The sequence below is a fragment of the Hyla sarda genome, unplaced genomic scaffold (genome assembly GCF_029499605.1).
Source record: "Hyla sarda isolate aHylSar1 unplaced genomic scaffold, aHylSar1.hap1 scaffold_187, whole genome shotgun sequence".
Taxonomy (NCBI): domain Eukaryota; kingdom Metazoa; phylum Chordata; class Amphibia; order Anura; family Hylidae; genus Hyla; species Hyla sarda.
Genome location: NW_026608521.1, coordinates 148,063 through 167,069, shown reverse-complemented (window position 1 = coordinate 167,069; position 19,007 = coordinate 148,063). Strand labels below are relative to the sequence as shown.

The 19,007-nt window shown below is 45.3% G+C and overlaps 1 protein-coding gene across 1 annotated transcript in view; it reads left to right on the top strand.

The window, feature by feature from the left end:
- Nucleotides 1–6,396, top strand: part of SOAT1 (sterol O-acyltransferase 1) — a 102,969-nt gene extending 96,573 nt beyond the window's left edge. The window contains exons 12-16 of the mRNA XM_056552756.1: nt 117–214; nt 1,903–2,001; nt 2,100–2,235; nt 3,038–3,183; nt 3,612–6,396. Of these exons, the coding sequence (XP_056408731.1) occupies nt 117–214; nt 1,903–2,001; nt 2,100–2,235; nt 3,038–3,183; nt 3,612–3,677 (545 nt within the window). The 3' untranslated portion in view covers nt 3,678–6,396. The remainder of the gene's footprint in view (nt 1–116; nt 215–1,902; nt 2,002–2,099; nt 2,236–3,037; nt 3,184–3,611) is intronic.
- The last annotated feature ends 12,611 nt before the right edge of the window (nt 6,397–19,007 follow it).

Here is a 19,007-nt window from a genome sequence, read left to right as displayed (position 1 = left end):
GTACGTGTAGTTGGCGCCCTGTTTCTGTACATACGTGTAGTTGGCGCCCTGTTTCTGTACATACGTGTAGTTGGCGCCCGGTTTCTGTACGTACATGTATCTTTTCTCTCTTACAGGTGTCCTCATCCTCTTCCTCGCCTTCTTCGCGTTCCTCCATTGTTGGCTCAATGCCTTTGCCGAGATGCTTCGTTTCGCTGACAGAATGTTCTACAAGGTAAAGATGGTTTTATTATTTCTCCTGTATCCTGGGACTTGTAGTTCACCATCTCTGTGTAGTGTCTCCTCCCTTATCTCTTCCCCTGTATCCTGGGACTTGTAGTTCACCATCTCCTCCCTTATCTCCTCCCCTGTATCCTGGGACTTGTAGTTCACCATCTCTGTGTAGTGTCTCCTCCCTTATCTCTTCCCCTGTATCCTGGGACTTGTAGTTCACCATCTCTGTGTAGTGTCTCCTCCCTTATCTCTTCCTCTGTTTCCTGGGACTTGTAGTTCACCATCTCTGTGTAGTGTCTCCTCCCTTATCTCCTCCCCTGTTTCCTGGGACTTGTAGTTCACCATCTCTGTGTAGTGTCTCCTCCCTTATCTCTTCCCCTGTTTCCTGGGACTTGTAGTTCACATCTCTATGTGTAGTGTCTCCTCCCTTATCTCCTCCCCTGTATCCTGGGACTTGTAGTTCACCATCTCTGTGTAGTGTATCCTCCCTTATCTCTTCCCCTGTTTCCTGGGACTTGTAGTTCACATCTCTATGTGTAGTGTCTCCTCCCTTATCTCCTCCCCTGTATCCTGGGACTTGTAGTTCACCATCTCTGTGTAGTGTCTCCTCCCTTATCTCCTCCCCTGTATCCTGGGACTTGTAGTTCACCATCTCTGTGTAGTGTCTCCTCCCTTATCTCTTCCCCTGTTTCCTGGGACTTGTAGTTCACCATCTCTATGTGTAGTGTCTCCTCCCCTGTATCCTGGGACTTGTAGTTCACCATCTCTATGTGTAGTGTCTCCTCCCCTGTATCCTGGGACTTGTAGTTCACCATCTCTATGTGTAGTGTCTCCTCCCCTGTATCCTGGGACTTGTAGTTCACCATCTCTATGTGTAGTGTCTCCTCCCCTGTTTCCTGGGACTTGTAGTTCACCATCTCTGTGTAGTGTCTCCTCCCCTGTTTCCTGGGACTTGTAGTTCACCATCTCTGTGTAGTGTATCCTCCCTTATCTCTTCCCCTGTATCCTGGGACTTGTAGTTCACCATCTCTATGTGTAGTGTCTCCTCCCCTGTATCCTGGGACTTGTAGTTCACCATCTCTATGTGTAGTGTCTCCTCCCCTGTTTCCTGGGACTTGTAGTTCACCATCTCTGTGTAGTGTCTCTTCCCCTGTATCCTGGGACTTGTAGTTCACATCTCTATGTGTAGTGTCTCCTCCCTTATCTCCTCCCCTGTATCCTGGGACTTGTAGTTCACATCTCTGTGTAGTGTCTCCTCCCTTATCTCTTCCCCTGTTTCCTGGGACTTGTAGTTCACCATCTCTGTGTAGTGTCTCCTCCCTTATCTCTTCTCCTGTATCCTGGGACTTGTAGTTCACATCTCTGTGTAGTGTCTCCCCCCTTATCTCTTCCCCTGTTTCCTGGGACTTGTAGTTCACCATCTCTATGTGTAGTGTCTCCTCCCCTGTATCCTGGGACTTGTAGTTCACCATCTCTGTGTAGTGTCTCCTCCCCTGTTTCCTGGGACTTGTAGTTCACCATCTCTGTGTAGTGTATCCTCCCTTATCTCTTCCCCTGTTTCCTGGGACTTGTAGTTCACCATCTCTATGTGTAGTGTCTCCTCCCCTGTATCCTGGGACTTGTAGTGTCTCTGCCCTTATGTTTTTGTTACTTTATGAATTTTACCTTTTTTTTTTGTGATTATTTTAGGATTGGTGGAATTCCACGTCCTTTGCCAACTATTACCGCACCTGGAACGTGGTCGTCCATGACTGGTTGTACTACTACGCCTATCGGGACCTCCTCTGGGTGAGTCCGTCCTCGCTGGTCACACTGGTTTTGTGTTGTGGGGATCTCGGTGTTCACTTCACTCTTTGTCTTCCTTATTTTTCTTTTCCTCTTTGTAGTTTTTTGGCAGGAAGCTTAAGGCGGTGGCCATGTTGTCGGTGTTCATGGTGTCTGCTGTGGTTCATGAATATGCCCTGGGGATCTGCTTTGGATTCTTTTATCCGGTTATGTTCATTCTGTTTATGGGATTTGGCAGTAAGTATTTCTCTTCTCCGTCACCCACAAGACCGATAATTCTCAGCATCCGCTTGGTTCACAGACCCAATTTCCGTGGTGTGTGGAGCCGCTTCCTAATATTTCCTGGTGCTTGGTCATTGGTTCTCCATGAGTTTCTTAGATCTTTCAGGATGATGTTTGCAATTATTAGTAGGTTTAGTTATATGCCCCAATTTACAACCCTCCATGTAATGACCACAAGATAGGCCCGGCCCGAGGCCCCTCCAGGCTTCTGTGTCAGATCTGTGTGAGAGTTGGACTCCTCTTCTAATGGAGCCATCATCTTGGTGAGGGTCATGGTCTGTAGATGTATGTAGCAAACTTTCCTGAGGTGTGAGGGGGATACACGGGGGAAGGGGGAGATACATGAGATGAGATGACATGGCGGGAAGTGGTGGGAGATATGGGGGGGGGGGAGATACACGAGGGGGGAAGGTACAGGAGACAACACAGGGGAAGATACACAGGGAAGTGGTGGGAGATACATTGGGGGGGCGGGGCGGGCCATAAACAAGATGACATGGGGAAGATACACTGGGGTGAAGGGAGGATACACGAGGCAACACAGCGAAGGGGGGGGGGATACATGAGACGACACGAAGAAGGGGGTGGGGGTCCTGTGGGGTGGGGGGGGTCGCCTTCATTGCTGGCGATCCCGTGCAGCGGTGGCGTTTCTCCTCAGATGGCGCTGTGTATGGTTTGTTCTGTGGAATATGTTGGAAATGATTTCTGGATGTAGTTCGGTGTCTGTTTTCGTCTTCATCTCTCGTTTTATTTGCAGTGATTTTTAATTTTATTCTTCACGACCGTCGGAAAGGTCCCATTTGGAATGTGATCATGTGGACATCTCTGTTCCTGGGTCAGGGTGTCCTGCTCTGCCTGTACTCTCAGGAGTGGTACGCCCAGCGCCATTGTTCACTCAACAATGTGAGTTATCATCTGTATGAATAGTGGGCGGCAGGGAGTGTTATATGGTTGGCTAAGTTACCATATATATGAATAGGGGGTGGCAGGGAGTGTAGTCATCGGGGGGGGGGGGTGTTATATGGTTGTCTATATCAGTTACCATTTAAATGAATAGGGGGGGGGGGAGAGAGAAGCAGGGGAGTATAGTCATCGGGGGGGGGGTATATGGTTGTCTGTATAAGTTACCATTTAAATGAATGGGGGGGGAGAAAGCAGGGGAGTATGGTCATCGGGGGGTGGGGTTATATGGCTGTCTGTATAAGTTAACATTTATATGAATAGGGGGTGGCAGGGGAGTATAGTCATCAGGGGTTATATGGTTCTGTATAAGTTACGGGTGTAGTTGGTGATACGGTGACCTGTAACGCTCGCTGATCCTTTTCTTACAGCCCTCCCTGCTGGACTATTTGAAGCCGCGCTCCTGGACCTGCCATGTGGAGGAGCTGAGACCATGAGCCCCTGAATGTTTTTTTGACCACAGACTTTGGTAAAGAACCTGTCTACTCTCCTTCCTCTCGGATAACCAGCCAATCGTGAACCCAGACACCAGCGATGGAGACATATGGAGGAGGATTTACAGCGGATATTCTCTGCCGGTTCCCCAGCGTCCGCCTCCTGTTTATCTGATGCCAATTGCACAATGTTTTACTGAATGTATTCCCTTTCGCTGCCATGACAGGGACCACTGAGTGGCCCTAATGTACTTCCTGCCCCATGGAAACAAATGCTGCATTACAAAGCAATAATGAGGTTGTAACGTCCCTGCGCCCATGAATTCGGTGACCAAAGACTTTCTCATCTCTCGCCACTTCTTGGTCTTGTGTATTTTTGTGTCGGGGTCAACAATCTAATTTTCCTTCTGACCTTTTGTTGCTCTTACAGATTCTTAAAACTACATTCTGTTATGGACATGAAACTCCTGTGGTAGCTGGGCATGGGTGGTAGGGAATGGGCAATGGTACAGTCCAAATGGGACAGTGACCGGAACCTTTTCTCATACGGTTGTGATGGAGACGGGATGACTTTGTGGAAGACGCTGATCAGTTATTGGCGAATTCACACAATCGCTATTGACTTTAGTTAGGAGAGTGCATCATAGTCATGTGACCTAACGGCTGACCTACCTCTGGCCTGTATGTGGTGCTGGGGATGCCGGTCTGAACAGCCTCTTCATGATGTCACACAACAATTTTTCTTTTTAATCTTTGAGAAGTTTCTCTGACTGTTTCATTTAGTTTAATTTTTTCCTGTAGTCAGTGCAGAGGATTCCACAAAGTCCCGTTCAGATGGAGCAGTCAGAGAAATGGTTGCAGTATAAGACAGATCCTCTGCCTGCGGTTCTCTTTATATGGGTGTCCTATCACAGTGTGGGATTGGCACGAGTGACACCGGATGGGGTTAGGCTCTCCTCTTTAGGGATGATGGCTTTCAGCTTCTCTCTGTCGGTCATGTCCCCCTGTGTCTCTGTAGCGCCCCCTCTGGGTCGTGTCCCTCTGTGTCTCGGTCCCGGCCGCTTTGTCTCTTCTTGTCAGTCATTCTGCACTTTAGAATCTGTCTTTCCTCCCTGCGTACTCCACGTCCATTGCGGTAAGTTACCGCCTCCTCAGTATTGCCGTTCTGCAGCATGGTATTTTCCGGGCATAGAAATGCATTGAGCATCTTTGGGAAGAGAAGGGACAATTCTCATTCTTAATAGTTAGTTTATTCTTTGTCATTAGGATGATGACACAACAATCGCACAAAGTTAGACCAGAATGATGGACTTTAGTATTAATTCGAGGGACACAGTAATGGAGGGATGAAGAAGCCTTCACGTGGCTAATAGTGCCCAGCGATGGGAACGTCTCCAGCCATGGAGCAGGATGGGCCCCATACTCTCCCCCTCGTCCGTCCTGATCCTGGAGTCGTAGTTCATTTATGTTGCTGTGTGCATTCCTTCAGTCTCTTATGGTGTAAAATCCTAAAGCATTATTAGTGCTGTGAAAACATGGCTGCCAGTAGCCCATGTGCCTTGTTCTTAGGACTTTTGTAAAAGCTTCAGACAGAATTGCCGGGGTCCCTGATCCCGTATACAGGAGCGGAGCAAGAAGATGGTATGGAGGGTCCCTCATAAGCGGACAGGTCTCTGCTTCTGGTGTTGTAGCTCTGATCTTACATCTTGAAGCATAGAAACATAATGGCCGCCACCATCTGTAGTCGCCCTGTGCGATGTCTCAAACTCGACCAGACTGAATGTTTTGATATTTTTCTATTCCGTCCTTAATTTTCATTGCAGCTTGTAAGGAGATATTTGTAGATGCCGTTACTGCAAAAGATCCAAGATGGTGTCAGGTTTACACTCGCCTTATCGGACGCAGGCGGCAGCCATATTTAATCAAATGTTGATTTTGTTTAAGTTATTTTTTTTTTGTTACAAGCTAATAAAAATCATGAAATTACTGTCAGATGATACACTGATGACTATACGCTGAGCAGTGACTATATGGTGACGATACGCTGAGCGGGGATGATATGGTGGCTATACAGTGACGTACTTTGAGCGGTGACTATATGATGACTTACGCTGAGCAGTGATAATACCTTGATCGGTGACGTACGCTGAGCGGTGACTATACGGTGGTGATACGCTGAGCGGTGACTATGCGGTGACGTACGCTGAGCAGTGATAATACGTTGATCGGTGACGTACGCTGAGCGGTGACTATACGGTGGTGATACGCTGAGCGGTGCCTATGCGGTGACGTACGCTGAGCAGTGATAATACGTTGAACGGTGACGTACGCTGAGCAGTGATAATACCTTGATCGGTGACGTACGCTGAGCGGTGACTATACGGTGGTGATACGCTGAGCGGTGACTATGCGGTGACGTACGCTGAGCAGTGATAATACGTTGAACGGTGACGTACGCTGAGCGATGACTATCTGGTGATGAGCGGTGACTATACGATGACGTACGCTGAGCGGTGACTATACGATGACGTACGCTGAGCGATGACTATCTGGTGATGAGCGGTGACTATACGATGACGTACGCTGAGCGGTGACTATACATGGCTACGGTAACTGCTGGAATATAAAATGGTTATTCTGCTTATTGTAGGATATATTAAAAAGGAGATTGAGAAATAAATGTCATTTTCTACATGTGTAAGGTGTCAGCTGTTATACCTCAAATGTCCTCAATCGTGGATGCGCAATGTTAGGGTGTCGGCTGTTATACTGCAGATGTCTTCTCCATCATGGACGCACAATGTTATCGCTGCCTTTAGCAGCAGACTGAGAATCTTTATTACTTTTTTATTTAAACTTATTGGGATTTAAATTTCCTTGGCAGAATCTCAGGAATAAACCTTCCCAAAATGTTTATTGCAAACAAGAAAAAAAGGACAAAGAAAAAAATCTGAGAATTGGCACTGGATTATATACTGTCAAAACAATGGCAATATGGTCCATTAAGCTGCTCGCCGGAGTGGAATAGTGAAAGGTCCCAGTATTCACATAGGTAGTGGTGCTGCACGTGTCATAGCAATAGGTAAAATGATTACAACATAGAAAAAAATAAGAATACGGAGCACTCACACGATCAGTAGATTTCTACCACCTCCCTGCAGAAGAACCCCGAGAGGATCCCACAGAATACTGATCGTGTGAGTGCTCCGTATTCTTATTTTTTTCGATGTTGTAATCATCTTCCCAAAATGTTATTTAAAGGGGTCATCTAAGATTAAACAGGCAAAGCTGATTTATAAAAAAAAAAAAAAAAAAAAAAACAGCGCCACCCCTGTTCTAAGTTCTTATGTGTGGTATTACAACTTGGCTCCATTCACTAAAGTGGAACTGAGCTGCAGAACCGCACCCAACCTGAGGACAGGGGGCGCTGTTTTGGGAGAAGAAAATGCCCCCTTTTTAATGTGTGTAGACGTCACATGACCTCCCCACTCTGTGATGGTCATGTGGTTTGCTTTGGAATGGACATAATGGGATAAACAGTATAAATAATACAGATGTCATCAGGATAAAGTAATATACACCTTAATGTCCGGTGACTTCATACATTACTTATATATGTAGAAGGTGACGAGTGATGTCACAGTTCAGGGATAAGGGTTATTGAGAAGTGGATGCACTTTGTATGTGATATATATAGGGACATTATATCTAGTATATGTAATATATAGGGACTAATATATATATGATGCGACCTGCAGCAGGGTATAGTAACAAATGATGACATAGAGACAATGGTTTCCAGTCTTCAGGCTGTGGCCGCTTATCTTCCCTCTTCTCGGAAGCTCTAAAATGTATCTCCTTTAAATGTCCAGAGAAGGAGCCAGGAGACCCCTACAGAAAATGGTGCCTTCTATTCTGCTGTTAAGACATTTGTACAACAAAACAATCTGACTGGAACCAATAAGTGGAACAGGATCCCCTAACTTTTTATTTTAGGATTTAATATTTTTTAGTCCATTCTTCTTCAGGTAGTGATGTTCAGCCTTACGGGCTCTGGGCTACTACAAGGTATCATTAGGACAAGTGCAGGGTCCTGGTAATAAGAAAAGTTACCTACATAACCGGTGTGGGGTCCTGGTAATAAGAAAAGATACTTTCGTAACCGGTGCAGGGTCTTGGTACTAAGAAAAGTTACCTACGTAACTGGTGCGGGGTCCTTGGTACTAAGAAAAGTTACCTACGTAACTGGTGCGGGGTCCTTGGTACTAAGAAAAGTTACCTACGTAACTGGTGCGGGGTCCTGGTACTAAGAAAAGTTACCTACGTAACTGGTGCGGGGTCCTGGTACTAAGAAAAGTTACCTACATAACCGGTGTGGGGTCCTGGTACTAAGAAAAGTTACCTACGTAACTGGTGCGGGGTCCTGGTACTAAGAAAAGTTACCTACGTAACTGGTGCGGGGTCCTGGTACTAAGAAAAGTTACCTACGTAACTGGTGCGGGGTCCTGGTACTAAGAAAAGTTACCTACGTAACTGGTGCGGGGTCCTGGTACTAAGAAAAGTTAGGCTGCATTCACATCACGATTTCTCCATCCAACCTGAGTACACGATTTTTATAACTTAAAATCGTATATAAAGTCGGATCCATTGACCTCCATTAAAAATCGGATCCATTACACACATCCGATTTGATCTGCATCCGATTTCACACAATTTTTGTTTAGGTCTGAAATCGTGGTCAACCCCGATTTCAGACCCGAACAAAAATCGTGTGAAATCGGATGCGGATCAAATCGGATGTGTGTAATGGATCCGATTTTTAATGGAGGTCAATGGATCCGACTTTATATACGATTTCATACGATTTTAAGTTATAAAAATCGTGTACTCAGGTCGGATGGAGAAATCTGGATGTGAATGCAGCCTTACCTACGTAACCGGTGCGGGGTCCTGGTACTAAGAAAAGATCCCTACAGAGGGGCAAAAAAAAGTATTTAGTCAGCCACCAAATATACAAGTTCTCCCCCTTATAAAGATGAGGCTGTAATTTTCATCATAGGTTATAACCTCAACTATGAGAGACAGAAAAATCCATAAATCACATTGTCTGATTATTATAGAATTTATTTGCTAATTATGGTGGAAAATAAGTATTTGGTCACCTACAACCAAGTAAGATTTCTGTCTCTCACAGACCTGTAACTTTGTCTATAAGAGTCTCCTCTGTCCTCCACTAGTTACCTGTATTAATGGCTCCTATTTGAGGTTGTGGACAGGTGTCTTTTATACTGATAACAAGTTCTAACAGTCACACTCCAAACTCCACTATGGCCAAGACCAAAGAGCTGTCGGAGGACACCCGAAACAAAATTGTAGACATGCACCAGGCTGGGAAGACTGAATCTGCAATAGGAAAGCAGCTTGGTGTGAAGAAATCAACTGTGGGAGCAATTATTAGAAAATGGAAGACATACAAGACCACTGATAATCTCCCTCCATCTGAGGCTCCAGGCAAGATCTCACCCCGTGATGTCAAAATGATCACAAGAACGGTGAGCAAAAATCCCAGAACCACATGGGGGGATCTAGTGAATGACCTGCAGAGAGCTGGGACCAAAGTAACAAAGGCTACCATCTGTAACACTGCACCGCCGGGGACTCAAATCATGCAGTGCCAGACGTGTCCCCCCTGCTTAAGCCAGTACACGTCCGGGCCCGTCTGAAGTTTGCTAGAGAGCATTTGGATGATCCAGAAGAGGATTGGGAGAATGTCATATGGTCAGATAAAACCAAAGTAGAACTTTTTGGTAAAAATTTAACTCGTCGTGTTTGGAGGAGAAAGAATGCTGAGTTGCATCCAAAGAACACCATACCTACTGTGAAGGATGGGGGAGGAAACCTCATGCTTTGGGGATGTTTTTCAGCTAAGTGACCAGGACGACCATGTATCGTGAGATTTTGAGTGAAAACCTCCTTCCATCAGCAAGGGCATTGAAGATGAAACGTGGCTGGGTCTTTCAGCATGACAATGATCCTAAACACACCGCCTGGGCAACGGAGTAACTTCGTAAGAAGCATTTCAAGGTCCTGGAGTGGCCTAGCCAGTCTCCAGATCTCAACCCCATAGAAAACCTTTAGAGGGAGTTGAAAGTCCGTGTTGCCCAGCGACAGCCCCAAAACATCACTGCTCTAGAGGAGATCTGCATGTAGGAATGGGACAAAATACCAGCAACAGTGTGTGAGAACCTTGTGAAGACTTAAAGAAAACGTTTGACCGCTGTCATTGCCAACAAAGGGGATATAACAAAGTATTCAGATGAACTTTTGTTATTGATCAAATACTTATTTTCCACCATAATTTGCAAATAAATTCTTTAATAATCAGACAATGTGATTTATGGATTTTTTTTCTCATTCTGTCTCATAGTTGAGGTTATAACCTATGATGGAAATTACAGCCTCATCTTTATAAGGGGGAGAACTGGGACAATTGGTGGCTGACTAAATACTTTTTTGCCCCAATGTACATAACCAGTGCAGGGTCCTGGTAATAAGAAAAGTTGCCTACATAACCAGTGCAGGGTCCTGCCATTATGCAGCCATGTTTTTTTTTCTATATTGGATGCCCATGCAGTCCCTGGTATGTGAAGTTTCATATCGTCTTATGGCAGCACAGGAAACAAATAGGTTACCAGATATTCCTTACTATTACGCCGAAGAAACATTAAATCCAATCAACTAATTAATACAAACTCGAACTAATTGGCAATTAGAGTAAGTCCATAAAACCCCTCAAGTACAGAGATAAGACGTGTTTTGGTTCTTCTGCAGGGATTCTTGTGTTTATTTTGGATGAGTTCCCATTCTGTCTCCCAGATGTTGGTGGAGGGGGCCCCTCGGTGTCTGGGGATGTTGCCCTGGCTCTGGCTGCAGTTTTGGTAGCTATCTGTGGAGGATCGGTCTGTGTTTTCGTACTCCCAGTGTTGTGATGCTGCTGGGTTTCCCATTGTAAGGGTACGTTCAAACGAGCTGATTACCTGTGGAATTTCTGCAGTTTATTTGCTGTGAAAAATCTGCAGCAGATTTTGCTGCCATTGACTTGAATGGGTTAGCAGAAAATCTGCAATGGAGGCAGATTTGCAGACTTTCCTTCGGGCCCATTGAAGTCAATGGTAGTGAAGTCCGCAGCTGAAATTCCGCAGGTAATCCTCCCTTGTGAACGTACCCTAAGACGGGATGGAAGATTTACTTTCCACCTGGTTGGTTCCGGTGCAAGGCAATGAGATCCCGCGGGCGGCGGAAGTGTGGAAATGCTGTTAAAGGGGTTATTCACGGGGGCAAGGCCAAGTTGGTAGGCTGAGCTGACGTTGCTTTCCGGAGCTCCTGCTTGTAAAATCCTGAATTCTTCACCCTGCTAGGCACCTATTAACCAGCCTTGGTGTCCTCTGGTCCCTGGAAGCCTCAGGGAAGGTCCTGATTCCACGGTGGCAGCACTCCTTACTCCACTGGTGGTCCGTGGCAGGAGTGCGGTCGGCTCGCTGCGCTCTGGTGTCTCCCCTGCTAGTGGCGGAACTGTCAGGTGGTAAGGGCCTCTATTCACCTGAGTGGTGGCAGTAAGGAGCTTAATTGGAGCATGAGGGAAGGGACCAGAGCCAGTGGACGGGCTGCCATTGATTGCTTCGTGGACATGGCCTAAATGGAGCCCGGGAAACCCTGCTGCCTGTGTGAGGGGACTCCGAAGCTGCTGGGGTGCCTTATAACCCATATCCCTCCTGAGTGTGTCTGCAGAGGTGGGGCTTTCCTTCTCCCTCATTGTGCACAGCTGGCACTACTTCCCTGTGTGGCCCTCCTGGACTGGAGTACCTATGATGCTGTGGTGTGCCCGCTGCTGCTCGCCTGTCAGTGGACTGTCAGTTATGCCTGTCTCTTATACCTCATGTGGCAGTTCTCCCAGGGGAGTGGTGCCTTCTTCTGTGTAGGGGCAGCCTAACCTGGTGTGCTGGGGAACGCCGCTTTTTTGGACTGTGTGCTGCTATTCATTGCCACTTTATAAGGCTTGTTGTGTTGGGTCCCTGTGCTGGACATTTGTGCTTCTCCCCTGTCTACTTCAGCTGGTGTTCTCTCCTTCACTGCTGGTGCTGTGTCTGGCCAATCCAGCTGCTGCTGCGGTTATGAGGGGCCCCTGCAATAAATCTAAAAAGGCTAAGGCGGCCTCTGAGTCTAATAGACAGTTGTCTGATGAGGACAACTCTTTTGAGGAAGGGCACTGTCGGTCCTGTTGCCCATCTAGGCGGGATACTACATCCAGAGTGTCTGCTCATGCTGCTAAGGCTCTAAGCCAGTTCTCTAGGCCTGAGAAGAAGTCTGGAGGGAGGGAGGGGAAGGGAGAGGTCAAGTGGAGATGGCCCATAGGGTCTCTGCTAGGTCTAATCCTCCCGGGTGGCCCACGGCCTTTCCTGGCTAAACTCCTCCATTTCCGGGATCGGGGAGCTATCCTGAGAGCTGTCAGGGAAAAGGGAGAGGTGCTCTTCAATGACGGCACAGTGTCCTTCTATCCAGACTTTTCAGTGGAGCTTCGCAAACAGAGGACACAGTTCACTGAGATCCGCTCCAAGCTGAGGGCCAAAGGCTACAAATCCATGCTGTTCCCGGCGTGCCTGCGAGTGGTGGATGGGACCTCCACAAAGTTCTTCACCTCTCCAGCTGAGGCCCTACAGTGGGTAGAGGCAGCTCCGCCGGCGTCTCCTCCGGACTGATCCTGTTGGTAATGGACTGCCCTCTCTATAGTAGTTAATTAATGGCTAGGGATGTAGATGGAACCTTGGTTTGGGTCTTCCTAAGGTTCCGGTGCCCCTTAGGGACTGCCGAGTTGAGGGGTTGGCCCAGTTATCTTTACCGACTGGTAGAGTTAGGATGGCAGATGGTTGGGATTAAAGATGAGCGAATTGAATATAATTTGATGTACACTACTGGTCAGACCATACATAGAATACTGTGTACAGTACTGGTCAGACCATACATAGAATACTGTGTACAGTACTGGTCAGAACACACATGGAATACTGTGTACAGTACTGGTCAGACCATACATAGAATACTGTGTACAGCACTGTTCAGACCACACATAGAATACTGTATACACTACTGGTCAGACCATACATAGAATACTGTGTACAGTACTGGTCAGACCATACATAGAATACTGTGTACAGTACTGGGCACCAGTATACAAGAAAGATAGAGTGGAGCTGGAGAGGGTTCAAAGAATGGGCAACCAGGGTAATACGGGGAATGGGAGGACTGTTATTTAGTTTTAGAAAAAAGAATGCTTAGGGGAGCCCTAATAACTATATACAAATATATCAGGGGACTGTACAGAAATCTCTCCCAGGACTGTATATATAACAAGGGGGCAATCTCTGTTTAGAGGAAAGAAGGTTTCTACACCAGTGCAGACGGGGGTTCTTTACTGTAAGAGCAGTGAGACTGTGGAATTCTCTCCCGGAGGAGGTGTCATGGTGAACTCTGCAAAAGAATTTAAAACGAGTCTGGATGCATTTTTGGAGAATAATAACATCGCTGGTTATGTATAATAGATTTATAGGGACAGAACGCTGATCCAGGGATTTATTCTGATGACATATTTGGAGTCGGGAAGGGATTTTTATCTCTAGTATGAAGGTTTTTTTTTTTTTTTTTTTGCCTCCTCTGGATCAACTCAGTAGGGACTCATTAGGGTTATAAGTTGAACATGATGGACTCTGGATTTTTTTTTTTCAACCTTATGAACTGTGTTACTATGACAAATCCGAATTTGTTACGCATTTCATAAAAAATTAGCTTCACAACAAATCCAAATATTGCTGTGAATCGTTTTTAAAAAATCACTTTGTGGACTCCATTTTCTGAAGACTAGGGGGGCTAAAATGGCGGATCCACATGTGAGGACATGGGGCAAGGAATTCTGGGAAGTTTGGATGGAGGGATGACCCTGAATCACATGGTGGCATGCAGCCTATCAGCAGCCAGCCAGCCCCTATGATGTCACAGCCCTATATAATTGGCAGCCATTGCTGCAGACAGGCATTTCAGCAGAATGAGAGCAGATAGTGTGTTCCAGAGAAAAAAAAGCTTTACAGCAGCGATTCATCGCAAGCCCAAATCACTGCAGAAAAGCAGGGACAGGCGAGAGAAAGTACACTTTTTTTTTCTGTTGCTGTACTGGGCTGTACTACACAGCGACTCTGTACTGCTGCACTGGGGTGCACTACAACTATAAAGCTAATAGGGGCCAGTTAGGGTGAGCACTAAAAGCCATAGTCACTTTGCTTTTAGTGCCTAATACAGGTTGTAAGTGTAGTGGAGTGTATTGTCCTCTCATATCTGTAACCTGTACGTACACCTAGGTGGTGTACGATTTTGTTCCTGTCAAAGTCATAAGGGCCTAGTTTTTCTGAATGGCAAGCCAGACCGGCACACCTGGTTTTGTAGCCTAATACAGTTGTAAGCGTAGTGGAGCTAATTGTGCTCCTCTCATAAGTGTAACCGGTATGTACACGTAGCTTGTGTACGATTTTGGTCCTGTTAAAGTAATAAGGGCCTAGTTACACTGAAAGGCCAGCCACTGTTTGCCTGGTGAACAGAGTCACACTGGAGGAACTGCTAAAAGTCATTCATCAAGAAATTGAATCATGGCTTACTCCACGAAAACTGGAAATAGTAACCATGGTGACCGACAACGGGAAGAACATCTTGTCTGTGTGCGCTGCTTCAAGGAAGCCTGAGCCATGTGCCCTGCATGGCACACGTGTTCAATCTGGTTGTCAAGCAGTTCCTGAAGTGTTCCCCCCCAATTCGGATTACATCCTAACAATGAGAAGGAAACTTTGCATGCACTTCAGCCACTCGTACACCACAAAGCACACCTTCCTTGAGCTGCAGCATCAGAACGGTATTCCCCAACATAGTCTAATGGGCAACATTTCCACATGTTGGAATTCCACCCTCCATATGTTGGACCGACTGTATGAACGGAGAAAAGCCATCTCCGATTTCTTGATGATCCAAGTGGATAAGGGGACTCCCCTGTGTAACTTCAATGTCAACCAGTGGCTGCTCATACGTGACACCTGCTGTTTGCTCAGGCCCTTTGAGGAAGCAACCTTATTAGTCAGCAGCCAGGATTATGGGATGAACGACATCATTCCACTTCTTCATTTCCTACATCAGATGGTGAAAACGATGGCTGGTCAGGGCGCTGGAGATGTGGCGTCTACATCTCATGGCCACATGAGCCCTGTGGGGGCTGAACTGGGGGAGGGGGACAGTGGAGCACAGGCAATGTGTAGTGAAATGGTTGGTTTTTATAGTCATCTGCCAGGAGGAGCAGGAGCTACAGGGTGATGAGGAAGACGAGACAGACCCCAACACACCGTGACAGTATGCAGTGGAGATGGAGGCAGGGAGTCCCTCCGAGGCACTTGCACAAATAGCACAATGCATGCTCGCTTGCGTAGTGACCGCCAAACTTTCACCATTCGACAGCAGGATGACTTCTGGCTCTCCACCTTGTTGGACCCTCGATACTGGCACTAAATAGGGGCCTTTTGTTTACACCCACTGAGAGGGAGGACAAACTGACATGCTACAGAGACATTCTACGTAGTCAGTTGGCCGATGCCTATCTGCGCCATCGTTCATCCTCTTGCAGGTCTTACTCTGGGGGCCCTCTGCGCTCACCTTCCACTGCCATGGCTGCTGGGATGGGAAGGGGTGGCAGGAACAGTACCAGCTCCATCAGCAGCAGCCTGAGTCTACAGTCGCTGATGAGTACCTTTCTCCACCCACATAGTGAAGCAACTCGTCAGCAGCAGGTAGACCTGGAGCAGGACCTGAACCAGTAGGTGGTGGCATACCTTGACATGACCATGCCAACAAACATTGAAGATCTGCTGGACTTCTAGGCAGCCAAACTTTATTTGTGGCCGCAAATAGCAGAGTTTGCCCTGGAAAAGCTGACCTGCCCTGCCATTAGTGCCATCAGAGCGGGTGTTTAGTGCGACGGGGACCATAGTCACCCCAAGGAGAACTCGTCTGTCCACCAAAAATGTGGAGAGACTGACCTTTGCGAAGATGAATCAGGAATGGATCAGCCAGGATTTCCACCCACTAATGTCTGATGCATGAGAATAGATTGACCATGGTGCCGCACCAACACTTCACAATTATGGATAGTGCCAAACAGATTTAAGGTGCTTCTCCCCAGTTACAAACATTTCCTCACCATCAGACCACAAGTAAGTATTGAGGATATGCCTTAGCTCCCTGAACAAAAAGCCCCACTCCACCCTGTCAAACGCTTTGTTCGTGTCCAGCGACAGGATGGATCGGGCCCCCCTCCTTCTATTTGGATGTTCCAGAAAAGTCTTTTAATATTTTCATACATATTTCTTGCTGGCACAAACCCTTTCTGCTCCTCGCCGACTATGGAATTAATCACTCGTCCCAGCCTGCAAGCCCACAACTTAGCAAAAATCTTCCCATCGGTGTTTAAGAGAGAGATTGGTCTAAAGGATTCAATACTTCCTCCCCCCCTTCCTTTTTTAGGTATCAAAATAATAGCGTCAAGCATTGAGGGGTTAACCTCCCAATTTTCAAGGATTCATCAAATACCTCTTTTAAAAAGGACAAGAGGGGATCTATAAATTTCCTGTATACCTCAAAAACCAACCCATCCGATCCCGGTGCTGAGTTACCACTTATATTGTTAACAACCTTTTCTATTTCCTCCACTCCGATCTTTCCGTTAAGACATTTTTTCTCTTCTTCCCTAACTTTAGGCAGATCTATACTTTTAAAATATGTGTCCAGATCTTTCTCTTGCTTATCCCCCTCTGACGTATAAAGGTTCTGATAAAATTCCAGAGCAACTTCCCCTATTTCTCCATCTCCCACTACTAATTTCCCCTGGGGACTATACACATTTTTAATTAGTCTACTCCCTTTCTGGTTTTTAACAATACTAGACAGCCACTTATTTGGTTTACCTGACTCAGTAAACATTCTATGTTGAACCTTCTCATTTATAAATAATTGATATTTCTTTTGGGCTGCTTCCAGCGATTCCCTGATTTTTTGGTCATTATTTCCACTAAATTATTGTTCTAACTTCTTAATATTATTTACCAACTCTGTTTCCTGCGCTTTAATTTTCTTTCTGAACCTTGAGATATTTCTATACAAGCAGCCCCTTAGAAAAGCTTTTAGGGAGTCCGATACCATATGAATACTAGCCGACCCTTTATTGATCTCCCAAAAATCAATTAACTCCTCTCTTATCCCATTAGTAACTTCCTCTATCTCCAGCCAATGTGAGTTAATATTGATTTTCCTGTCGGGCCTTTCCACTGTTCCTTTATGCCTCACCTCACAAACCATCATTGCATAATCTGAAATACATTTTGGTTCGTAACTCATCTTAATTATAGACTGAATTGCTCGATCATTCCCTAAAATTAAGTCTATTCTGGAGGCAGAATTGTGCACTTTACTAAAGTAAGAAAAGACCTCTTGCTCAGGATACAAAAGTCTCCACGCATCTCTTAACCCTATTTCTTCACAAAATTTTGCGAGTGGGGTTTGTTTTTTAATCTCTACCATACTTCTACGCTCCTTTTCACTATCCAGCACACAATTGAAGTCTCCTATAACATATAAGTTTTCATATGTCTTCTCTTTAAGGAATTCCACTAGCCTCTGCAATACCTGGAGATTAAATGGGGGCGGGACGTATACAAAGGCTAGCACAGCCTCGCACTCTTCCCATTTAGTGTGTATAAAAATATACCGACCTGTTTCATCGATTTTAGTGGAATGAATTACCATGTTAATTTTTTCATTTATTAACACAGAGACTCCAGCGGAGTATTCTGAATACATTGAGTGCAGGGCTGTGCCGGCCCACTTTCTCATAATCAATTGACATGTATCTGGCGTGAGGTGAGTTTCTATCAGGCAGACCACTGCCGGCAAGTAGTTATTTATTCTAGCAAAGATGGCGGTCCTTTTCCCCTTCTCCTTAACTCCTCTGATGTTCCATGATAGTATTAGTCCCTTTTTTCTCTCTATTCATAGATAAGTTACTATAGGGTAACTGAGCCTTATAAAAAAAAAAAAAAAAAAAAAAAAGGAAAACAATTTCCCTCCCGGTGTTGCCAGACAGATTCCCTATACCCCTCCCCCTTACTTCCCTAATTTGAGAAGTTGAATTTGGATCCTTTTTTATGAGGTAGTCAAGTCTAAATGAAAATATGGAGTAGAATGGGGCTATCTATGGCAGATAGAATTATGCTGGTCAAAATGGTACTACTCCCGATGACTCTACACTATTGTAGAGCCGCCCCAATTAGGATTAAAGACACTTTTTTGGGGGGACTGGAAAGGAGAATTAATGAATTGATATGGGGGCGGAAAAAGGTTAGAATGAAGAGTGTATATCTTAACCCCCCCAATAGAGAAAGGGGGTTTGGGTCTCCCCAACTTTCGCATTTATTATTTTGTAAGTCAATTAAAACATATTTTGCAGGATAAGGATAATACGCTTGAATTTCTAAGGAGAAAGGGTATAGAGGTGGAGTATTTGTTCACAATTATGGAGAGTGGTAGGCTGGGAAACATAATTTATAGCAAGTATTCAGGTATTCAGTTGTTAGATTACACTTGGAAGAATATTAGGGAATTGATGGGCATAAAGGGAAGTTTGAAATGTACCCCACTCTGGCACAATATATATTTAAAGGAATTTGGAAAAATTTCCACCTTCATTGACTGGGAAAAAAGGGGTATTAAAGTGGTGGATCACTTATTTGAAAAAGGTAATTTAAAGAAGTGGATACAGATTAAAAGAGATTTTGGATTGGAAGAGAAATTAAAATTTGGTTATATACAAATTAGAGAGGCTTATAAAAAGGATAAAGACTGATAGATGGGTAGTAGGGGAGCACTTAATTATGAATTATATTATGGACCCACTGATCACTAATAAAAGGAAAGTAATTGGGAATATATACAAAATGATTGTTATTAGTAAGGGGGAGACTCAAGTTAATAAATGTAAAGGGAAATGGATTTAGGGGAGATAAGCAGAGAAGCCTGGTTGAACGCCTTCTGTAACATCAAAAGGGAGGGTAATAATTATCTGCTTTAAGGTGACATTTTGTGATAGGTATTTTGTGTGAAAAACATAATAAAATTTTATAAAAAAAAAAAAAAGAGGATATGCCTTAGCTAAAACCTAATTTTTTTTAGGATAAGATATATAGACCCAAAATTTTT